A 21,096-nucleotide genomic window follows, 5' to 3' on the forward strand; every position below is an offset into this window, starting at 1 on the left:
GTAGTTTGATCAGCTGCATCCCTCCTGGAATATCCACTATACTCCTGCTTAAAACAACGAGCAAAGTTAGGGTGCGGGCTACTTTCTTGAAATGTTTTGAGGGGGTCTGGCCTGGTCCATAACAGATTGGGAACATCCTACCTGTAACTAACCTGTCTACTCCTGTTAGAATTTTATAGGTTTCTATGCAAACCTCTTCATTCTTCTGAACTCCAGTAAATACGATCCTAACCAACTTACTCTCTCCTCATATGTCAGTCCTGCCATCCCCGGAGCCAATTTAGTAAATCTTCACTGCGTTCTCTCTAAAGCAAGAACATCCTTCCTTAGATAAGGAGATGAAAACAAACACAATATTCCAGCTGAGGCTTCACCAATGTCCTGCAGAACATCCTTGCTCCTGTACGCAAATTCTCTCGCTATGAAAAGCCAACATACAATTTGCCTTCCTTACTGCCTTCTGCACCTGCAACTCCATATATAAGGGTGAGAGGCAATAGTGGATTGGAGGCTATGGGTTACTGTGGGAATGGGACAGGTGGTCGATGGTCACAACCATCTTGGCTTTGCGTAGTGCAACACAATTTTCATATGGTGAAACTGTAGGGTTAAGGGTCAGGTAATGAACAGACAAATAAGATGAAAAGAGGGGAAAGTGAGGACTGCAGATGCTGGAGATCAGAGCTGAAAAATGTGTTGCTGGAAAAGCGCAGCAGGTCAGGCAGCATCAAAGGAGCAGGAGAATCAACGACATTTTTCAGCAAATGAGATGAAAACCCAAATGAAAAATTTTGATGGAACAATGTGATTAAGCTCAGTAATTATGGGGAGTGCAATGAAGAAATAGAGATTTCAAGGGATACTCTTTGATTACCAGACTGGAATCTGCAGTCACTCTGCTGGTCGTGGCCTTTGTTAGAGATCTCACTGATTTTCCATTATCTTTATTTTATTATTTTATCAATTTTGATTTGGAGCTGTGAGCTGTTATGGACCAGGCCAGACCCCCTCAAAACATTTTTAGAAAGAAGCCCAGGCCCTAATTTTTCTAGTTGTTTCAGGCAGATGTGAGGTGGATATCCCAGGAGTGATGCAGCTGATCAAACAACTTGGTTTCAAGTGAAACAGAATTTATTTACATACTACCAAATGAAACACAAACCAAAGAAAACAGAAATTAAATTAGCACCCGAAAACCCATCAGACACGATATCCCCTGTAATGTAACAAAGGAGTTGTTCCAATTTCTTGCAACATCTCCATAAGACCCTTGGCAAAAAAAAGTAAGTTCAAACACAGGTTCTTACAGGAGAGATGTCAGAGAGACAGAGAGGATCAGCCAGGGATCACTTGCTTAAACAGCAGCTGAGTCTCTAGGTCCCCAGCTAAAACTAAACCAAACCAGAAAAATCCTTGAACTGGGACAACTGGCCACTTCCCTTTCATTGTACAAGTGTTTTAACAAAAACCACTGACAATTAGAATTTTTTCAGGTCAGTAAAAATCAGTAACCACTGACACTTAGAAAATATTTGGGTCAGTACAAATCAGTCTAACTTTGTTAAAGGAGCAGTATTGTCGCAGAGCTGAGAACTGTAAGCGAAAGATGACTTGCGGATTGTAGATAATAGCTTTTGTTAAAAGGGAAATGAATCAAATAATCCTTTGTTTATTCATGGGGTCAGGTCTGGAAGTTAATTGTGGGTTGGTTCTTGATCAAAAGATTCCACTGATGCTTTGTTACCAGAAAAGACCATTGCATTTAAACAGAAAGCAGAAATATGCTATTAACAAGGTCAGTACCTGGGAATTGGTTCCAGCAAGTTTGGGAAAAAATGTCATGCTCAAGCAGATGGCAGATGTTGAATGGTAAATGTGGAGATGATAGTGTGTCAGGGAGTGGTCAGTATTTGAATTGGGTTTTGGACTGTGTTTTCTGAAAAGAAGGAGTTTGTCTATTGATGCCACACCATGAAGATTTGAAAAGCTCCCTGCCTAACCTCTTGGAAGTTCAAGGATTAAGAAAACTAAGTGATCAATATTACTGCCTTTATCTGAGTCAACTGTAAATGTGATGCTTGTCGACACCCTTCAGAAAATCGTCCAAGAAACCATTATCTATGTCTGTGCAACAATACATCATGAAACCCACGTAAGTAATTTGGACAATTTTGTAATTTTATTTTACTTATCCCTTAACTGTGTTTGTTTGTCTGTCTTTTATGTGAATGGGGCTGAAAACAAAGATTTTTGGGTTAAAAGCATAGCCAAACTAGATTACTTTCAGCGACTGGTGTGCAAGGACACCTAGGTCTCCTTGATCATTCTTCTCCCTCAATTTACAGCCATTCAAATAATAATTTGCCTTCCTATATTTGCTACCAAAGTAGATAACTTCACATTTACCCACATCATACTGCATCTTCATGCATTTTCCCACTAGCTCAGCCTGCTAAGATTGCTTCTGATCTGGATTTGTATCAGCACAATGTATGAATACTCTGTGTATCAATAACAAAACCTACAAACAAGACAATGGAACACCTATGGGATCACCAATATCAGAGTTCATAGTGGAAGCAGTAATGCAGAGACTTGAATAAGCTGCCCTCCCATCTATCCAACCCAAACTTTGGGTCCGCTTTGTAGATGACACCTTTGTCATCACCAAACGGAACAAATTAGAGGAAACATACAACACCATCAACAGTATCCTGACAGGCATAAAATTCACAAATGAGGAGGAGAAAAACAACAGACTTCCATTCCTAGACGTGACAGTTGAACGTACAGTTAACAGAGAGCTTCAAACTAGCATCTACAGAAAAAACAAACACACACAGAACAAATTCTTCAGAAGCAATCATCCCAAAATCCACAAATGGAGCTGCATCAAAGTGCTACATCACACCGCAGCACCCAAGAACTACAAAAAGCAGAAGAAAAATATCTAGACGTTTTCAAGAAAAATGGGTACTCAATAAACACAATCCGCTAATTACTCAGAAACATACCCAAACAAGCAGACACAATGAACCAAAAACTATAGTCACATTACCTTACATCAAAGACATATCAGAAATGAATTCCAGACTACTCAGACCCCTTGGCATCTTGGTAGCCCTCAAACCAACCAACACACTTAAACAGGGACTAATGAACCTAAAGTATCCATGAGATACTACCAGCAAAACTAAGGTCATTTACAAGATACCATGCAAGAACTGTAAAAAACACTGCATTGGACAAATTAGCAGAAACCTGTCACCAGGATACATGAACACCAACTGGCCACCAAAAGACACAACCCACTATCAATAGTTTCTATACATACAGACAAAGAAGGACACCACTTTGACTGGGACAAAACACACATCCTAGGACAGCTGAAACAAAGACATGCACGAGAATTCTTAGAGGCATGGCATTCTAACCAGAATTCCATCAATAAACACATAGGATCTAAATCAATCTACCTTCACTTGACAAAAAAACCCAGAAATGACATCACCCACCTTAAGAAACCAAGACCTATAAATAGAGAGGCGGGACACACCACCAGTGCTTCACTGGAGACTCTCACTGATTATGTTACTTAGTCATGGTGACGAAACAGCTGAAAACAAACCTTCAAGCTCAGTGAGCTAATGTAATTCTTATCATCAACCTGAGCTAAAAATCTTCTCAAAAATCGCTAATACTTTGTGTATTTCATGTGCAGGATGCCATGATTATAGTAATTTCAACCTGTAGTCTGTAAATGCCTGATTAATCTAACTGCTCCTTTAAGGGCCTTAAGTCATTCACAAGTAAAGCCGGGGTCCTTAAACAAAAGAAAGAAAACACCAGGCGTGTTTGCAGACATTTTCCATTTCCATTGCACATTCATGATTTGCATGAGTTTGGAATGTGTTATAACATAGAGACACACAGCAGAACCAAATCAGCCTTTCCACCTTTCTATTCACAACATGGTAAAAATTCAAGCCTCAAAGGCCCTCAAACATGACTCCAATGGTTCCTAAACAGACTTTGAATAACCAATCTCAAAGTCTACTAATAATTTATTCTGGGTTTGTATCTTAAATAAAAGATTTCACAATTCATTGACAATACAATACGTCAGTAGACTAAAATTAAACAAAGTAATCTGACTGGTCTCTGCTTTTAACCCAAAAATCTTGGTTTTCTGCCCCAAGCGCTTAAAAGACAGACAGACAAACAGTTAAGAGATAACAAAAAGAAAATAACAAAATTGGCCAAATTACTTAAATGGTTTTCATGATGCTTTGTTCCACAGACATTGATGATGGTTTCTTGATTGATTTTCTGAAGGTGTCAATCAGAATCACATTTATAGTCCACTCAGATAAAGGAAGTAATATTGATCACTTAGCTTTCTGTTCTCTGAACTTCCAAGAAGTTAGGCAGGGAGCTTTTTAAATCTTCATGCTGTAGCATCAATAGACAAATTCTTTCTTTACAGAAAACACAGTCCAAAACCCAATTGAAACACTGACCACTCGTCTCCACTTTTGCCATACAGCATCTGCCATCTGCTTGAACATAAAGTTTTTTTTCCAGACTTGCTGGAGCCAATTCCCAGGTACTGATCTTGTTAATAGCCAATTTCTGCTCTCTGTTTAAACAAAATGGTCTTCTCTGCAGAATCTTTTGACGAAGAACCAACCAGCAATTAACTTCAGGCCTGGCCTTATGAATAAACAAAGGCTTATTTGATCTGTTTTCCTTTCAACACAACCCAGTACCTACAGTACAAAAGTCATCTTTAGCTCTACTTTCTCAGCTGACAGCTCCAAACCAAAAATTGATAAAATAATTAAATAAAAATAATGAAAAATCAATGAGGCCTCTAACAAAGGTAATACAGGTCATCCCTGGCAGAGTGGTTGCAGACCCAGTCTGGTAAACAAGGAGTGTCCCCAGAATCTTCAACATTATCTTTTCATTGCACTCCCTATTGACCCCATCATTACTGAGCTTACCGTCAAACTCTTTCATTTGTGACTTCATCTCCTAATATTACCCCCGATCCCTAGGCCTATAGCTAAACCCATTTCAATACTGTGTTGCACTTTCACCCCAGCAAAGCCAGGATGGTTATGACCATTAATCCCCTGCCCCACTCCCCCAATAACCCATGTCATCCAATGCACTATTGTATTTCAATCTTATATGTTGAGTTGCCCTCCCCCTTCACAATTATGGTTCCCTCAGCAACATGCTGCTGTTAATCCCCAGAATTGATTTTGCCATCTTCCCTAACACAGTAATGGCTCTTAATGACTTCCCCTCAACCTCCAGCTTGACTTTCAATGAACAAACACCCAGATTAACAATGGCCCAAACCCATGATCAATTCAGTCAACTGCCCCAACTGATGGAGTGAACAGATGCCTCACTGCTCTCTATGCATTTCCCTGACTGACTTACTGCCAATCCCTGGCCAGGTTACACGGGACCTCTGAAATGACTGTGGTAATAAAGAACCACTGATTCTGACTGCCCCAAGCAGCTCATTGACCATATTCGAGTACTTGGAATGAGATCAGATGCTGCTCTTGACTGACTGATCTGGGAACCCCTGACTGACGATAGCCCCTGTTGACCAAGTTGACTACTCCCCGTAGGCTTTGAGACATGGTCATTTGGTTAAAGCAAATGCTGTTGGTATATGGTTCAGGTGTACCACTGATAGAGTACGGAGCCAACTAGCAACATAACTATGTCACTTGACTGATCATTGCTGACAATTATAGCAAACTGCCTGGCTTTGAGTCTGCCATAAGGAACAAGGCAAAGCTGAGCTGCTGTCAGCCTGTAGGTTCTGAATGAGGCAGCAAAGTGCAAAAAGGCAATGCGGAAATGCTGTGAGCATCCAAATAGACTCAAGACAAGCGAACACCAAGACATCAAGTTAGGATTCCTAAGGTGCAGACTGGTCCAATACATGAGATGGATGTGCGTACTGTCTTGCCAGCAGCTTTACAAGGTAAGGTGTTGGTGTGCTCCAAAATACAGCATTGAAATGGTGAACTATATTCTAAGGAGTTGGAGTTGTGCCCTGATGATGTGATGAGGCTGCTCCCTGTTAAATTGCAATTCTGTGCATATTGCAGGCATTTTCGTGGAGTAAGCCTTGAGATTGTAGACTGCTGGCCAAGATGGAGGCACATAGCAGTTGGAACTGGAGCTACCAGGTACTTGCTCTGATTTTCATGTTGTGAATTATTACTAACCAGTTTATATCTGGCATGCAGTACACTGGGAAACTGTATATCAGTCTGAGGAGGTTAGATACTAATGGCATGCTAATATGTGGAAATGGGCTTTTGCTATTCACTAGTGAGATTCTTATCTTGCCATTCAAAACCGAGATGTTGAAACAGACTTTTATTTCTTGAGGTTGAGAACTTAATTCTTCCAAACTATTCCGTGGGTTTAGATAAATGGCTCCTTAGGGAACACGGTGAATTACACTGTTCAGAATGGAATGTTAGTGGGACACTAATTCAAGCAGTCCCCAACAGACAAGCAGATTTCATCAATGATTAAAATCAGAGATGTTGAGGAGGCCAGAATTGGAGGTGCCCAGAGATTTGGAGTGTGATGGGAGTTTTGAAGATGGGAAGAATGAGGCTCTGGAAAGATATGAAACTGTGAAATTTAAAATTGAGGCATTGCTTGGCAAGCAAGCACAAAAGTGATTGTTAATCAGGAAATGCTTGATGCAAATTAGAACATGGCAGTTGACTTCAGTGCAAACTCAAATCTACAATACACACTGCTGACACAAATCCCCAATGCTCAATGCTTCAGTAAGTATAGCTGCAAATATGTGAAAAACAGTCAGAAAGAATTATTTGAAACTTAACCTTTTGGTTCCTTCTGAGTACTTAAGGTAGTGAATTACACCTCTATGCCTCTGCAATCGTGCATTTGTCAGTGGTAGAGGTACCAGGCACTGGCAGGATCTGCTAAAGTTCCCAGTACCATTGACATTTTTCAAACATGGTGTGCACCCTTGTCAATCTGGATCTGCCCTTCATGGTTTCTGTGAATAATTGCTCTGGAGATGGCTGCGAATGAGATGTTAGCTCCTACTTCACCAACCGGGACCTGGTGGCCTTGGTGGGCTAGGTGTTGTAGAGGAGAATCCTCCACGTTCCTCAGGACCACCACCAGAGGAGACCAAGGCACCAAATCTTGTCAGCTTGGTCCGAAGTTGCCATCCAGGTGTCCCTGGCCCATACAGTGATGCTGCAAGAGGGTTAGAGACTTTCAGCACTCCACAGGAGTAAGCACCACCGTCTTCTCTCTGCTAACTCACACTCATTCTGACTCTGCCACCAAGGCTCATACACCACCGCTCTCACTATTGCATGCAGCATTTTTCCTCACTTGCTCTCACCCACCCGAACCCCCAACACCACTAACCCTGCATGCCTTCTGTGCTGCCTTTTCACTTTCTCAGGATGCCTCACCACCTTTCCTCAACCTGCATCAGCACCAACAGTTGTGTGCCAGCCACTTTCATCTCACTCAATCCCTCCTGTACCCTCCTGTACTCTCATTCCAGCCCACAATAATACAGAGAGAACCAAGATTGCTGACGGGCTGCCTAACATCTATCCACTCATCCCCTACAAGGTAGGAATCCTTGCATCAGGGAGAGTGACCTGTGACGATAAAAACCTCCATGTCCTGGTAACCAAGTAAGAATCATTGTGCTGCTCTCCCATTAACATCACAGTGAATGCATTCTTAACATGCCCAAACGTATTTCGCAGCTCATTCGCTCTTCTGCTCCCACACCCACAGCTCCCTGCACACAGTCTCTGCCCTTAAAATACTGGCCTCACGAAACATCACCACCCTCTCCACCTCTGAGGATGAGGCCACAGAGGTCTCAAAGGAAGAACCATCAAGGCTGCCTCCTGCACCCTCCACCAGCTCCGAGAGCAACTGACACCTCGTTGGGTACTTTAATGAGAGTACAGTTGGGTGCACCTTTTGGTGAGCGCTTCACTGCTCTGTCTCCACAGCCAGTCAAAGGAGAGATGCCCCAGGTCATGAACATTCAGAGAACTGCCAGAGACCAGGCAGCCACTCAGTCTCGGACAGGAGAGCACTCAATGGTATTGGTCATCAGGAACACCATTCTAAATGCAAAGGCTGACACAGGAGCAGCAGGTACGTTTGCTATTTGTACCATTTGATGTTCATACCTGCACGCAGTCGCTGTAACCATTGGTACTCAGACTAATGGCACAGTAACAGGGGCAAGAGGAAACCATGATTTCACACCAGGTACTGCTTCCTCACAAGGAGATTGGATGGTGCCACATACACCCCACCCATGGAGAAACAACCTCCTCAAAAGTCAGACCACTCCAAAAATATGGTGAGATCAACAGAAATTAGATTTTTGCTGTGATGGTCTCTGTGGTCTCTAAAAGCTATGACATGAATGGATGAGAAACACAAAGCATCCACAAGGACCTTCCACCTTCACCCAGCCTGCCACCCTCAACCCTGTGAGAGTTCAAGCTGAGGAAGGTGAACCTGCCTCTGGATCGTCTAGCCTCAAATGACCCAGGGGTTTCCAACTAAACTCTAACAGGCTCCACTACATGGAGGCCTCCCTCCACCCCATCTGTGGACCTAGGTTTGCACTGAACTGGGTATGAGGGAAAGGAAGAAAAGAACCTTATGAGGTGGCATGGGTGACATTATCATGTTTGTAAACATATATTTACTTTAAATCATCAGCTTTGTGAATGATTGCCACTTTAGCTGCAACTACAGGAAGGAATGTACAGAGGCTGGCCAGGCTTAGCACCTCGTGATGTTCCAACCCTGCCTGGATGATAGCTACAATTTTCATAACGCCCAGTCTAACGTGAAACTTTGTTAGGATTGAATGAGGGAGCATCCAATGTTGCAAAGGCTTCCGTCTGTATGTAATCTTAACTTTCATTAAATAACGTGAACAGCATCGAAAAATCAAAGTGTTAAGCTGCCCTTGCAGTTAGCATTATACGGGAAATACTGACCTCAACATCAAGATTTATGCAGTTAATGGAAGACAGCTTCATGCAGCTTAGTTCCATTGAAGAACATTCACAAAGAAGTCCTGCCTGTATTACTTTGGCCAACTCCGTTGTTTTGTAAGATGCTGTTTGTTCTGAAGAACCCCTCAATTTTCTTTTAAAAGCAAACTACTGCAGATGCTGAAAACACAGAAAATGCTGGAGAAATTCAGCAGTTCAGGCAGCATCTTTGGAGAGAGAAACAGAGTTAACACTTTGAGACAGATTTGACTTCAGAATTGTAAGGGATCGAACAATTTTTAAAATACTTTTGAAAGAGGTGGAGGAGGATTGAGGGGAACATAGTGTCATAGAGATGTACAGCATGGAAACAGACACTTCGGTCCAACCCATCCACGCCGACCAATTATCCCAACCCAATCTAGTCCCACCTGCCAGCACCCTGCCCATATTCCTCCAAACCCTTCCTATTCATATACCCATCCAAATGTCTTTTAGATGGTGTGGTGGCCATGTGCAAATGACAAAGGGTTTTTAATCGTGGTGAAAGAGAAAAAGTGATGTGAAATGGATATAAATTAAGGTGCGAAAGATAGGGAATAGGTCCTCGCTAAGCAAGCTACAAACAAGACAAAGCTGTGAGGAGGGTTAGGTGGGGAACAATGTAACAAATATGGAGAACAGACAACATGCAGTCAGACTCTCCAGTTGTGGAATTCAATATTGAGACCATGAGGCTGTGAATTACCTAATCACAAAGTGAGGTGTTGCAATTGAGCTTGCATTGTGCTCCGTTAGAACATTGCAATAGACCCAGCACAGAAATGTTAGCGTGAGAGCAAGGCGATTTAATGAGTTGACAAACAACCGAGCAATCAAGGTCTTTACTATAGACACATTGGAGGCATTCTGCAAACCAGTCAGCTAACTCATACTTGGTCTCACCAATGTAAAGGAGACTGCTCTGTAAGGAGCAAAAAACAGTAAAGCAGATTGAAAGTACAAGTTATAACACGATTCACCAGGAAGGTATGTTGGGGCCTTGCACAGTGAGGAGGGTGGAGGTTTCAGGGCAAGTGTTACACCTTCTGCAACTATATGAGAAGATGTCATGCGAGAGTGAGGAAGAATTGGGAGCATGAGGAAGCACCATCCTCACGACCTGTCCTACCTGCCAATCTTCCTTCCCACCTATCCGCTCCACCCTCGCCTCCGACCTATCACCTTTATCCCCACCTCTATCCATCTATTGCACTCTTAGCTACCTTATCCCCAGCCCCAACACACTCCCAGTTATCTCTCCACCATGGAGGCTCCCAGCCTCATTCCTGATGAAGGACTCTGCCCGAAATGTCGATTTTCTTGCTCCTCAGATGCTGCCTGACCTGCTGTGCTTTTCCAACACCACTCTAGTCTTGCCTCTGATCTCCAGCATCTGCAGTCCTCACTTTTGCCAAGGTCACCCATTTCCCAACCTCTCTCAGATCTGAAGAATAGTTACAGTGGACTCAAAATGTTAACTTTGTTTCTCTCTTCACCTTACTTGTCACAATGATGCAGATCTCACGGATCCTCATTGTCCCCATCCAATATGTTTGGTGTGGCCTCTAGTTATTTGGAGCAGGGATTCTGAAGATCGAGTTACATCCTGTCTGGCTAGCACTGGTACAAAGCTTCAGGCATGACCTGCATGGAATGTTTGTGTTGATGCATCAACCTCTGACCCTCAGTGACCCAAGTGGAAGAAGATATTGCTTTGCAGAAACATTGGACAACCTGAAAAGGCATTCTGACCTCCACTGCTGGGGAGAATATCATAATACTTCACCTTTATCACTTATTTTTTTCTTTATTTATTCAAGGGCTGAGGGCATCACTGGATAGGTAGCATGTGTTGCCCATCCCTAATTGCTCAAAGGGCGATTAATGTGGGTGTAGAGTCACATGTAGACCAGACCAGACCAGGTAAGGATGGCAGTCTCCTTTCCTAAAGGATGTTAGTGGCATTTGAACGAAGATGAGTGACTGCGGCTTTCATACATCCTTACTGCATCATGATGGCACCAAGGACTGGAAGCTCTGCAGTAGGGGACAACTCCACGTCAGATACTGGCCCTGGACTTGCGGATGCTTTGTGTCTCTCATCCATTCATATCATGGCTCTTAGTGCAGCAGCCACAGAGACTATCACAGCTCCAGTGACGGATTCCAATGAAGACTGTCCCAATGAGCATAACAACTTGATAGAAGAACTGGACATCTTTTCTCGACAGCAAGAATCTAATTTCTATTGATCTCGCTGTATTGTTCTGGCATTGCGTACAGCTTTCAGTAGTTGGGAGGACTCAACCCTTTAAGTCTGATTTGGTCTTGAATGCTACTGGGTTTTCCTAACATCACCATCATATCCCTGGACCATCCTTTAACGTTACTTAACGTAACAATTTAACATTACTTTACAGGTTGCGACAATAAAGTTCACAAGCATGTCCCAACTTTTGCATTTAATAGAATTGTACAAAAATGGTCATACCCTATAACCACATAATGAGCGATATGAGTTGTGGGTTTAATACCTGCCATACCTTATATTGTTACTGTGCTTGTTATAGTGGGGAGGCAGCAGCCGGTCCCTGTACATATGAATAGTCAAAAGACAGGGCTATTGCAGAAATTAAATAAGGCTTCAGTCAAAAATTGAAGGATTGTAACAATGGTTTGAACTGCCCCGAAATTTGGCTAAATGGTCATTTCAGAGACAGTTCGTGGATCTCCGTCCATGACCCCTTGTGGTTTTTCTCACTCAATTTCACGCTGCATCCTAATTAGGTATACACCCCACTTTGACAGTGTCATTGTTGTGTTCACTAATGCTGGGACTTTGTAGTGTTCTTGACCCAGCATGCAAAGCAGCGTTACACCGCAAGATGTCAGCGAGTTCCGAAATGTAGGACTGACGTGCCGAACTGTATAACTGAGTCTAAGAAATGCCTGAGATGGTGATGCTGGTGCTTTGTTGCTGCCAGCCTCTAGAGATGGAGCGTGGTCTCTGTCCATAGGGCATTCTCTGAGATGTTGAGGTATGCTGGCTATGATGAATGCCCACAGAGGATACTTGCGTGCTGTTGCTGCCAAGCAACTGCTCCAAATTTGCTCTGTTTAGCTTCTCTCCACTACCTGGGAAAATAGCAACTGGCATATAAATGAAGTGAGATTAGGTAATAATATGCTAATACACGTAAATGGTCTCCTCAGTGCTCATTCGTGGACTTTTTATTTAGTGGTTAAAACATTCATGTGGAAAACTGAGTTTTCTTTTCCTGATGTTGAGAAGCTGTTTTTCACTCTCACCAAATTTTCCTAACTTTCCCTCCATCATTCAGAGACAGAAAATCTAGCCCACTATTACCCTACCTTCGGAGAGGAAGCTTCACTTCTCATTAGTGTCTGTCTGAAATGGTGGATTGATGTGCATAGAGAAATTATGTGATTTCTTTGGAGAAGGTGGCCTTTATTGCTTTTCACTGATTTCACACACCTCCATACCCCCACTACCAATCATCAGCTCATGAGAAGCACAGAAGAAAAAAAAAATCACAGTTCTAATTCTTCACACTAGTTTCTCACTATGAGTTTCCTAGTCTGTTTCCACTCTCCTGCTCGTTTCTTGGCGAAAACCTCCCATTCCTCTTGAATGTGCTGTTTTCAAAATTTGAGTTATTTCTGACCATTAACTCTATGATTGAATCCCTCTGATTGGGTTACCCCTGTCGCATTGTTGATTAGAGTTTTATTAAAGTTACAGAAGATATGTGAATGTCACAAGAGTAAACTGTTTTTCTTCAACTTTCTCAAATTGTTTGCAGCCTTTGGCACCAGCCTCCAACCATGTCTTTCATTCTTCATCATCTGAACTGATCTGCCTTTGCTGGTTCTATCCTTCTCAACTAGAGAATCACCTGCAATGGTTCCTGTTCCTGATCCAGCACCATGACCTTTTGTGTTCCCCACAGTTTTATTCTTGGCCCCTTCTATTTCCCAGCTACATGCTACCTCACGATAACATCATCCCTAAACCCAGGACAGGTTCCACTTTTATGCTGACAACACTCAGCTCTAGCTTACCACCATCTCAGTTAGACCCTCTATTGACTCTGATCTGTCAGACTGGGAGTTCAATATGGAGTACTGGATGAGCAGAAATTCCCTCAAACTAAATATTCGGCAAACTGAAGCCACTCTCTTTGATTCCTACCACAAACTCTGCTCCCTAGCTACTGACTCCATCTGTCTCCCAGCAACAAACTGCAACTAGATTGTTCACAAACATGGTGTTGTGTTTGACATTGAGACAGATACCCTGTGACATAGTGGCTACACGACCAAGACACCTATTTCCCCTTTTGAAGCATTATCCAGCTATACCCCTGCCTCAGCTCATCTGCGGCTGAAACATTTTTCTATTAATTTCTTATCTTTAGACATAACTATTCCAATGCTTTCCTGTGTATCTTCCCATTACCACGCTAATTAAATTTTAGCTGATGCACAACTAAATAGTGGGAGCAAGGAATCAAATGTGGAAATATGTGATATATCAAAGAATAGAGCCAGGGTAAAGGAGGAAATGAAGATCATGGGAAACGAAGGTCAGAAGATGGTGAGGAGGGGAGGACAGAAAAAGAAACCCTGTGAAAACATCAACTAAGACTAGATGTTACAAAAATCTAGAAAAAGACAAAAAGTGTCTGTATCTGAATGAGTGCATCACTGATAACAAGGTTAACAAACACTGAAGTAAATAAATACAATCTAATAGCTATTGCGAAGATATCTCTGCGGAATGACAATGATTGGGTCCTGAATATTGAGGGTCAAAACATGTGGTGCTGGAAAAGCACAGGTGATCAGGCAGTATCCAAGGAGCAGGAAAGCAAAATGTCGATTATCCTGCTCCTTGGATGCTGCCTGACCTGCTGTGCTTTTCCAACACCACACTTTTTGACTCTGATCTCTAGCATCTGCAATCCTCACTTTCGCCTGAATATTGAATATTGAAGAATGAAAAAAGGTAGAGAGGAGCACTGGTAATCAAGGATAGCATTTGTACAATATTCGAGAGATCAAGGTGCAGCATTGGTTTGGGTGGAGATGAAGGACAGTGAAGGAAAGAAATCACAAGTTAGTGTGGTCTACAGGCCTCCTACCTGTAACACAATGTAGGAGAAAAGTAGACAGGAAGAAATATTGGGTGATTATGATAAAGGAATGGCAACAGTTGCGGTTTAACTATAAATAGAATGGAAAAAATCAGATTAGCTGTTGTAGCTTGGATGAGGAGCTCATAGAAGACTTTTGAGATGGTTTCTTAGAGAAGCAGGTTTTGGAACCAAACAGAGAACATAATTTATTTGACTTGGTTCTGCCTTCACTGTAGAAGATAAACGTTTGAAGGCAAAGAGGAATTTGCCAAAATTAAAATCACAAAAGAAATAGTACGAAACAAACTAATGGAGGTGAAGGCTGACATGTCTCCAAGTCTAGATAGATTTTAACCATAGGTCCTTTAAGAAATTGCTAATGTGACAGAATGTGTTAATTTTCCAAAATTCCATTGATTCAGGCAAAGTTCCTTCAGACTGAAAAGAAGTGAATATGACCTCTTTATTCATGAAGGGAGGGAAACAGAAAATGGGAAATTATAGGCAATTAGCCTGATATCCATCTTGGGAACGGTGTTAGAATTAATCATAGAAGAGATTATAACTGTGTGCTGAGAAAAAACCCAAAGTAGTCAGGATGGCTTTGCTGAAGGGAAATCATTCCTGATGAAGGGCTCGTGCCCAAAATGTCGATTCTCCTGCTGCTTGGATGCTGCCTGACCTGCTGTGCTTTTCCAGTAACATACTCTTGACTCTGATCTCCAACATCTGCAGTCCTCACTTTCTCCTGAAGGGAAATCATGTATACTCAATTCATTGGAGTTTGTTGAAGGAATAACATGTGCTGTGAATATAAGAGAGCTTGGAGATATTTTGTACTTGGATCTCCAGAAAGAATTTGATAAGATGCCAATAAAAAGGCTATTGCATAAACTCAAAGTTCATAGAGTTGGGGTAATATTTCAGATGGTTGAAAGATTGGCTGGCTGGCAGTAAAAAAAAGAGATCATGAATAAATGGGTCTTTGATTGGCAGATAATGGAGTCCCACAGGGATCTGTACTGGGTACACAAGTTTTTACAATTCACAATGACATAGAGGAGGGTAGCCAACAGATCAGAAAATGTGTTGTGAAGAAAAAAGGAACCTACTGATGGTTATGGCTTGGTTGAGAGAGTCGACAAAAATCTGGCATGTGGAATATAATGTGGTAAAATGTGAAATTGTTTACTTTGGCAGGTAAAAATGAAAACTAGAATATTACATAAACAGGGACTAAGTGCAGAATTTCAAGGTACAAAGGGATTTAACTGTTCTGGAGTATGAGTCACCAAACATTAGTATGGTACAACATGAAATCAACAAGGCCAATGGAATGCTATTCTTTATTACAAGGGAAATTGAGCAAAAAAATTAAGGAGGTTATACTTAGTTATACAGGGCATTCGAGAAACCACATTTTGAATACCTTTTGCAATTGGTCTCCTCATTTAAGGAAGGATGTAAATGCATCGGATGCAGTTTAGAAGATGTTTACTTGATTGATACCTGGAATGAGTGGGTTGTCTTATCAGGAAAGGTTGGACAGACTTGGCTATTTCCATAGAATCTGAGTAAGAGGTGATTTAATTGAAATGTACAAAATCTTGAATTATTTTGACAAGGTCAACGTGGGAAGGACATTTCCTCTTCTGGGTCAGTGCAGAACTAGGAGGCACTCTTTAAAAGTTGAGTCATCCATTTAGGATAGAAATTGGTGTGGGGGCGAGGGGGGGCGAAGATTTTCCTCTCAAATGGTTGTGATACTTTGGAGCTCTCTGCTTCAGAAGGCAGAGTCATTAAATATTAAGATAGAGGTAAAGGGATTTTTGTTAGGCAGGGAAATCCAGTGTTCTCAGGTATGGAAAGATGGGAATGTGGAATTCAAAAAATGTCAAATCAGCCATGATCTCATTGAATGATGGATCAAATTGAAAGATCCAAACAGTCAAATTCTGTTTGTCTTTCGTATATTTGCTGCCCATATCCCAAATTGCTTTCACTCAGCCAACCTGCATTCATTAGCCCACATTTTATCCCACTCTGACAAAATTCCAAGTTTTAAATTCTGATTCTTGTTTTAAAAATTCTCTATGGTTTGCTCCCTCCCTATCTCTGTTGCTTGCTTCTGCAAGAAGATCACTGCACTCTTTCAATACTTGCTCACACGACTCTGAATTTAATTGTTCCATTCTTGGTAACCTTTAGATGCCTAGGTCCCGAATTTCAGAATTCCCTCCTTAAACATTTACATCCCTGTTCCCTTTTTCAGGATGCTCTTTAAAACCTCTCTCTTTGGACAAGCTTTCAATGATGAGTCAACTATCTCTAGGTGATTAATGTTGAATGTTGTTTCTCACCCTGCTCTGAAGGGGTGTGGAATGTTAATGATTCTATATATATTTAAGCTATTTTTGTTGTAATTTTGTGGATGCTGCTTTAACAATAGAGTTTTCTTCAACCATCTCCTAATTCTTCAACCTTTTCTTGTTCTTAACATTTCACAGATCAACTGAAACAATCTGCACATTTTCCCTATTATAAACCTTCGCTGTGCTGAAAAAAAAAGAGCACGGAGGATAGCAGGAACACTCCCTTTTACTAGCAGGCAGTGATCGAAAGCCTGAGCTGTCTCCTGCAAACCTCAATCCGACAAACATTGCTGAACTTAGCCAAAGGAAGTTGGCTACCAATAGTGGTCAGAGATAGAGAAGTGGGGAAACTCTTGAAAATCCCGACACATGCTTGAATGTGTCATCATCTCCTTAAATGTACAAGAAATTTCTCCAATTGCTCACATCTTTCTTCATAATTATAGCCTCTTCAGCTTCACAATATCTGAGAGAAGTACCCGAGTGTTTTGTGCATTGTACTGTCTTACATAACATTCAAGTTTAAGACAGCTGTTTTTAAGAGTTTGACAGTTTCCGTCTCTAGCTGTTCATTACCATGGAACCCAGTGAGATGCAACTTCCGTAACTCTAAGATGAGTTTAGGTCCCATATCAAATCCAGTACCAAACTTCTTATTTGCACTTCCACATTTCAGACACTACAAGAGATGCAGTCTGGCTTTGTAAGGTATGCTGGATAGTCTTATTGTTAGTATCTTGAAGACCAGTTGGGAGGGTTAAGAGCTCTACAACATGAAGGAAATGGAATGCGGCACTAGCAGAATGTGGAATAGAATGAAGGTTACATGTAAAAACACAGGTGTGCTGGAGAGAGCAAAGGCTGGCCTGAGTAGATAAAGTAACCAGAAAGACTATTTAATGGGATGGGTAAGTACCACAACAACTGAAAATAAGTTGAAACACTTGTTTCCAATTGATTGATTGCCCTATATTGTCACATATTAACCCAAACTAGCCCTTGGGACTGACTTCCATGCTAACTGCCTGACAGTCAGAAACATTGCACAATACAATATTGCAAAACAAGTTGAAACATTTCAAATAAACTCCCAGTCCTTTCTCTAAGTCACTGCAAAGCCCATATCAATGTTAGTAGTACTGAATCTCTTATTTTAACACTGTTCTTAAGCATATGTCTTACGAATGTGAGCAATATACTGACAAATTCAACATTCGGTGCACGATATAGATTACATCTTCTTCATTTATTAGATAGATGTAAGCAGTATACTTGTAGAGGACGATTCCATAGGACAGAAGGATGTCCCAATAGTTAGCTTTGCTTTGACTTGCAGATAGTCTGTATTTGTAAAGTAGAATGTGTGGCTGGTGAATTAGTTCTTCCAGAAACCTAATGCAGCATCAGTTTCAATAAGTGTCAGTTCTTACAGTGTTTTAAATGCCACATATCTTATTCATTTAACTTGTAGAGTTGTTATTTAAAAGCTGCATGTATATGACCAAGTTGTGAGATGTAACCATTCCAGTATGAACTGTGAAGAATGGTAAACATCACATCATGAGCCATTGATCTTCCTCTGCTTTGCTCCTAAATAGTGAACAAAATATAAGGGATTCAGGGAAAGAAGAAGAGATAATCATTTTCTCCAACTTGTCTTCTAAACACAAGGAGGCGTCTTCAGCTGACATCTGCATATGGACATTAATCAGAAGACGTTGTGATTTGAACCAGCATCCCTATGATAATTATGGTGCTCTAATAGCTGCCCTGCTGAGCTCAGCTAAGTTAGCCCAGGCTGGGCCCTTTCTGTTTTAGTTGATTTAATGCTCTCCCTGGTGTCAACATTATCCACTCAACAGTTAGATTAATCATTTCTTCCTCCCACACATAAGGTACATTTATTTTTCAATTTACTGCTGCCAAATCTAAGCTTCATATAATTCAAGCATGTGTCAGGATTTCAATACTTTCCCCACTTCTCTCTGACCACGATTGGTAGCCAACTTCGTTTGGTTAAGTTCAGCAACGTTTGTCGGATTAAGGTTCACAGGAGACAGCTCAGGCTTTTGACCAAGTTCTGTTAGTAACAGGGAGCATTCCTGCTGTCCTCCATGCCCATTCCTGATTTTCCATCCATTTACTTTTGTTTCTGTCACACCCAGTTCTGTCCTAGCTAAATTGTAAAACAAAGAGTACCCAGTTCTATTCTTCTCATTATTAAAATCGCAATGGACAAAAGAAACACAAATCTTTTTCACTTACTTGAAATATCCTATAATTACAATTGCTATGATCAATGAGCAGAGAGACACGGAATATCCAATGGTATACATTACATATACCCGTTCAAAGAACTCCTGTTTAAAAATACAACGTATCATCCAAAGTTAAAAAAGCATTACTGTTCAGTAAAAAAATAGTTTGAATTTCATCTTTACGAATATATAGCTATAAATGAATCTGAAAAGATCATTACTAAGTATTTGGGATGAGATCAGACTCCCATGATAAAGTCCCCCACTCAAACCAACCCCCATCCTAGAGACTGTCAACAAAGAAAGATTTCAACTTTTACTTGTCTATCGTTATTGTCCGGCTGCAGAAAAGTGAGGCATTCTGTGTAGTTTGTCCACGTTCGGTTCAGATCTTCAACAAACTTCCACATTCCATCATTATCGCACTGGCGATAGGCGAACCCTGAAGGAAAAGAAACGCCATGCTGATATTTTAAGAAATCACTCTGGACCAATTAACCTTTTGCCATTGAAAGGTGTAGAGTTGGCAATAATGAACGAACAAAGCACAGTACCTTTATGATTAAAATCATAAATATAATTCGGGCACCGAACAGCAGTGAGCTCTCCTGGGAATCCGCTTGGCCAGCATGTTAAGCCATCCCATTCCGGAATACAGAATCCATCTGAAAAAGTACAGGACATTATTATGGCATAGAAAGGAACGGTTGAGTCCAAGGAACATTGAGTGCACCAACAGTGATGGCACCACAGCTTATTAAAGCTCTCTTGTTTAGCTGAGAATTGAATCCATTGAATTTATTGAATCCAACAAATTAAACACAGTCTGTTAAGCAGGACTTGAGCACATATTAGGAGAACACACAAAGCAGCAGTGATGGTTCAGTATTAGCATTCTTGCATTTGAGAGAGGAAGTAACATATTTAAGTCCCACTGCAGGACCCTGAGCCCAGAATCTTGGCTGGCATTCCTGAGTAAAACTGATAGAGTGCTTCACTGCTGTCTTTCAGGTGAGGCCTAATCCTATTTTAATTGGGAATGCAGGGTATTTACCTGAATCCAGAAGGAGCCTCATTCCTCAATTTAAAGTAGACTCTTGTCATCTACTTGTACTCTGATGGAATAAAGTGGTGGGTCTCTTGCTGGTCAGTTGGAGCTCCTTGTCACTTCTTTTCAGCAAGACCTGCTGCATTAGGTGTCTCATGGGTACTAAACTAGGCATCAGTGAGCCTTCCCAGCTAGCAGCTGGCATTGTATGCAATGCCACCAAGGGAGAGCTAGTTGCTGCTGGTAATACACCCAGGAAGAGGCTTGGGGCAATAATTATCCACTTGAGGTCCTCAATTGGAAGGTCCTCTTTCCTGGCACTAGTTTTTAACAAAATTCACTTTGGACTCCAACCCTTATGTTTGAGCCAAGACTTTAGCTTGGCTAAGAACCTATACTGGGGAACCTGTACAGATTAAGGGCATGATTTAGGTTCCAGTCTCATATGAAAAGCAGTTGGTTCAGTTACGAGCTGAATAAAAGGACCAGGCCCAAGCTTGATGGGAGGAAATTGGTTGAGAGAGATTCACCTTGATTGGCTCAACATTTTTCAATTAGAAAAACGGCTGCCTGAGTGAAGTCCTAATTAAGCACCCAGAAGTCTTCAAGGAATGTCTAAGGACTATCAAAGGAGCCAAGGCCACCCTGCATGTTGACCAGGCAACAATTCTATGATTCTGCAAGGTTCACCCAGTGCCATTTATGGGCAAAAGTAGAGGCAGAAATCAGGAGGCTGGAAAACAAAGGAATCCTCAAACCAGTGCTGTTTGCCAAATGAGACAGCACTAGGCATACTGATCATAAAGGCTGACGGGTTGGGAAACCTTTGTGGGGATTTTAAACAAAGGGTAAAACACTTTTCACAGCTAGATAAATACCCAATCCCTCGCATAGAGGATTTATGCACAATGCTAGTAAGGTGGCTGTCATTCATGAAGCTGGAAATGAGCATGCAGACCGCAATTGCCATTAAATGAAGATTCCCAGAAGTAGGCTACAATTAAAACTTATAAAGGTTTGTACCAATATACAAGACTGCCATTTGGGCTATTGTCAGCCTGTACAATTTTTCAGCGAATGATGGAAAACATTTTGTAAGGTCTACCCCAGACTGCCATTTATTTAGATGATGTTTTATTAACA

The 21,096-nt window shown here is 41.4% G+C and overlaps 1 protein-coding gene across 1 annotated transcript in view; it reads right to left on the reverse strand.

Moving 5' to 3' along the window:
• Positions 1 to 20,386, reverse strand: part of pth2ra (parathyroid hormone 2 receptor a) — a 61,679-nt gene extending 41,293 nt beyond the window's left edge. The window contains exons 1-4 of the mRNA XM_043694543.1: positions 19,960 to 20,386; positions 19,460 to 19,570; positions 19,226 to 19,347; positions 18,913 to 19,007 (exon numbers count right to left, since the gene is read on the reverse strand). Coding sequence (XP_043550478.1) covers positions 18,913 to 19,007; positions 19,226 to 19,347; positions 19,460 to 19,570; positions 19,960 to 19,981 — 350 coding nt within the window. The 5' untranslated portion in view covers positions 19,982 to 20,386. The remainder of the gene's footprint in view (positions 1 to 18,912; positions 19,008 to 19,225; positions 19,348 to 19,459; positions 19,571 to 19,959) is intronic.
• Positions 20,387 to 21,096: the final 710 nt, after the last annotated feature.

Source organism: Chiloscyllium plagiosum, chromosome 7 (assembly GCF_004010195.1).
Source record: "Chiloscyllium plagiosum isolate BGI_BamShark_2017 chromosome 7, ASM401019v2, whole genome shotgun sequence".
Classification (NCBI taxonomy): domain Eukaryota; kingdom Metazoa; phylum Chordata; class Chondrichthyes; order Orectolobiformes; family Hemiscylliidae; genus Chiloscyllium; species Chiloscyllium plagiosum.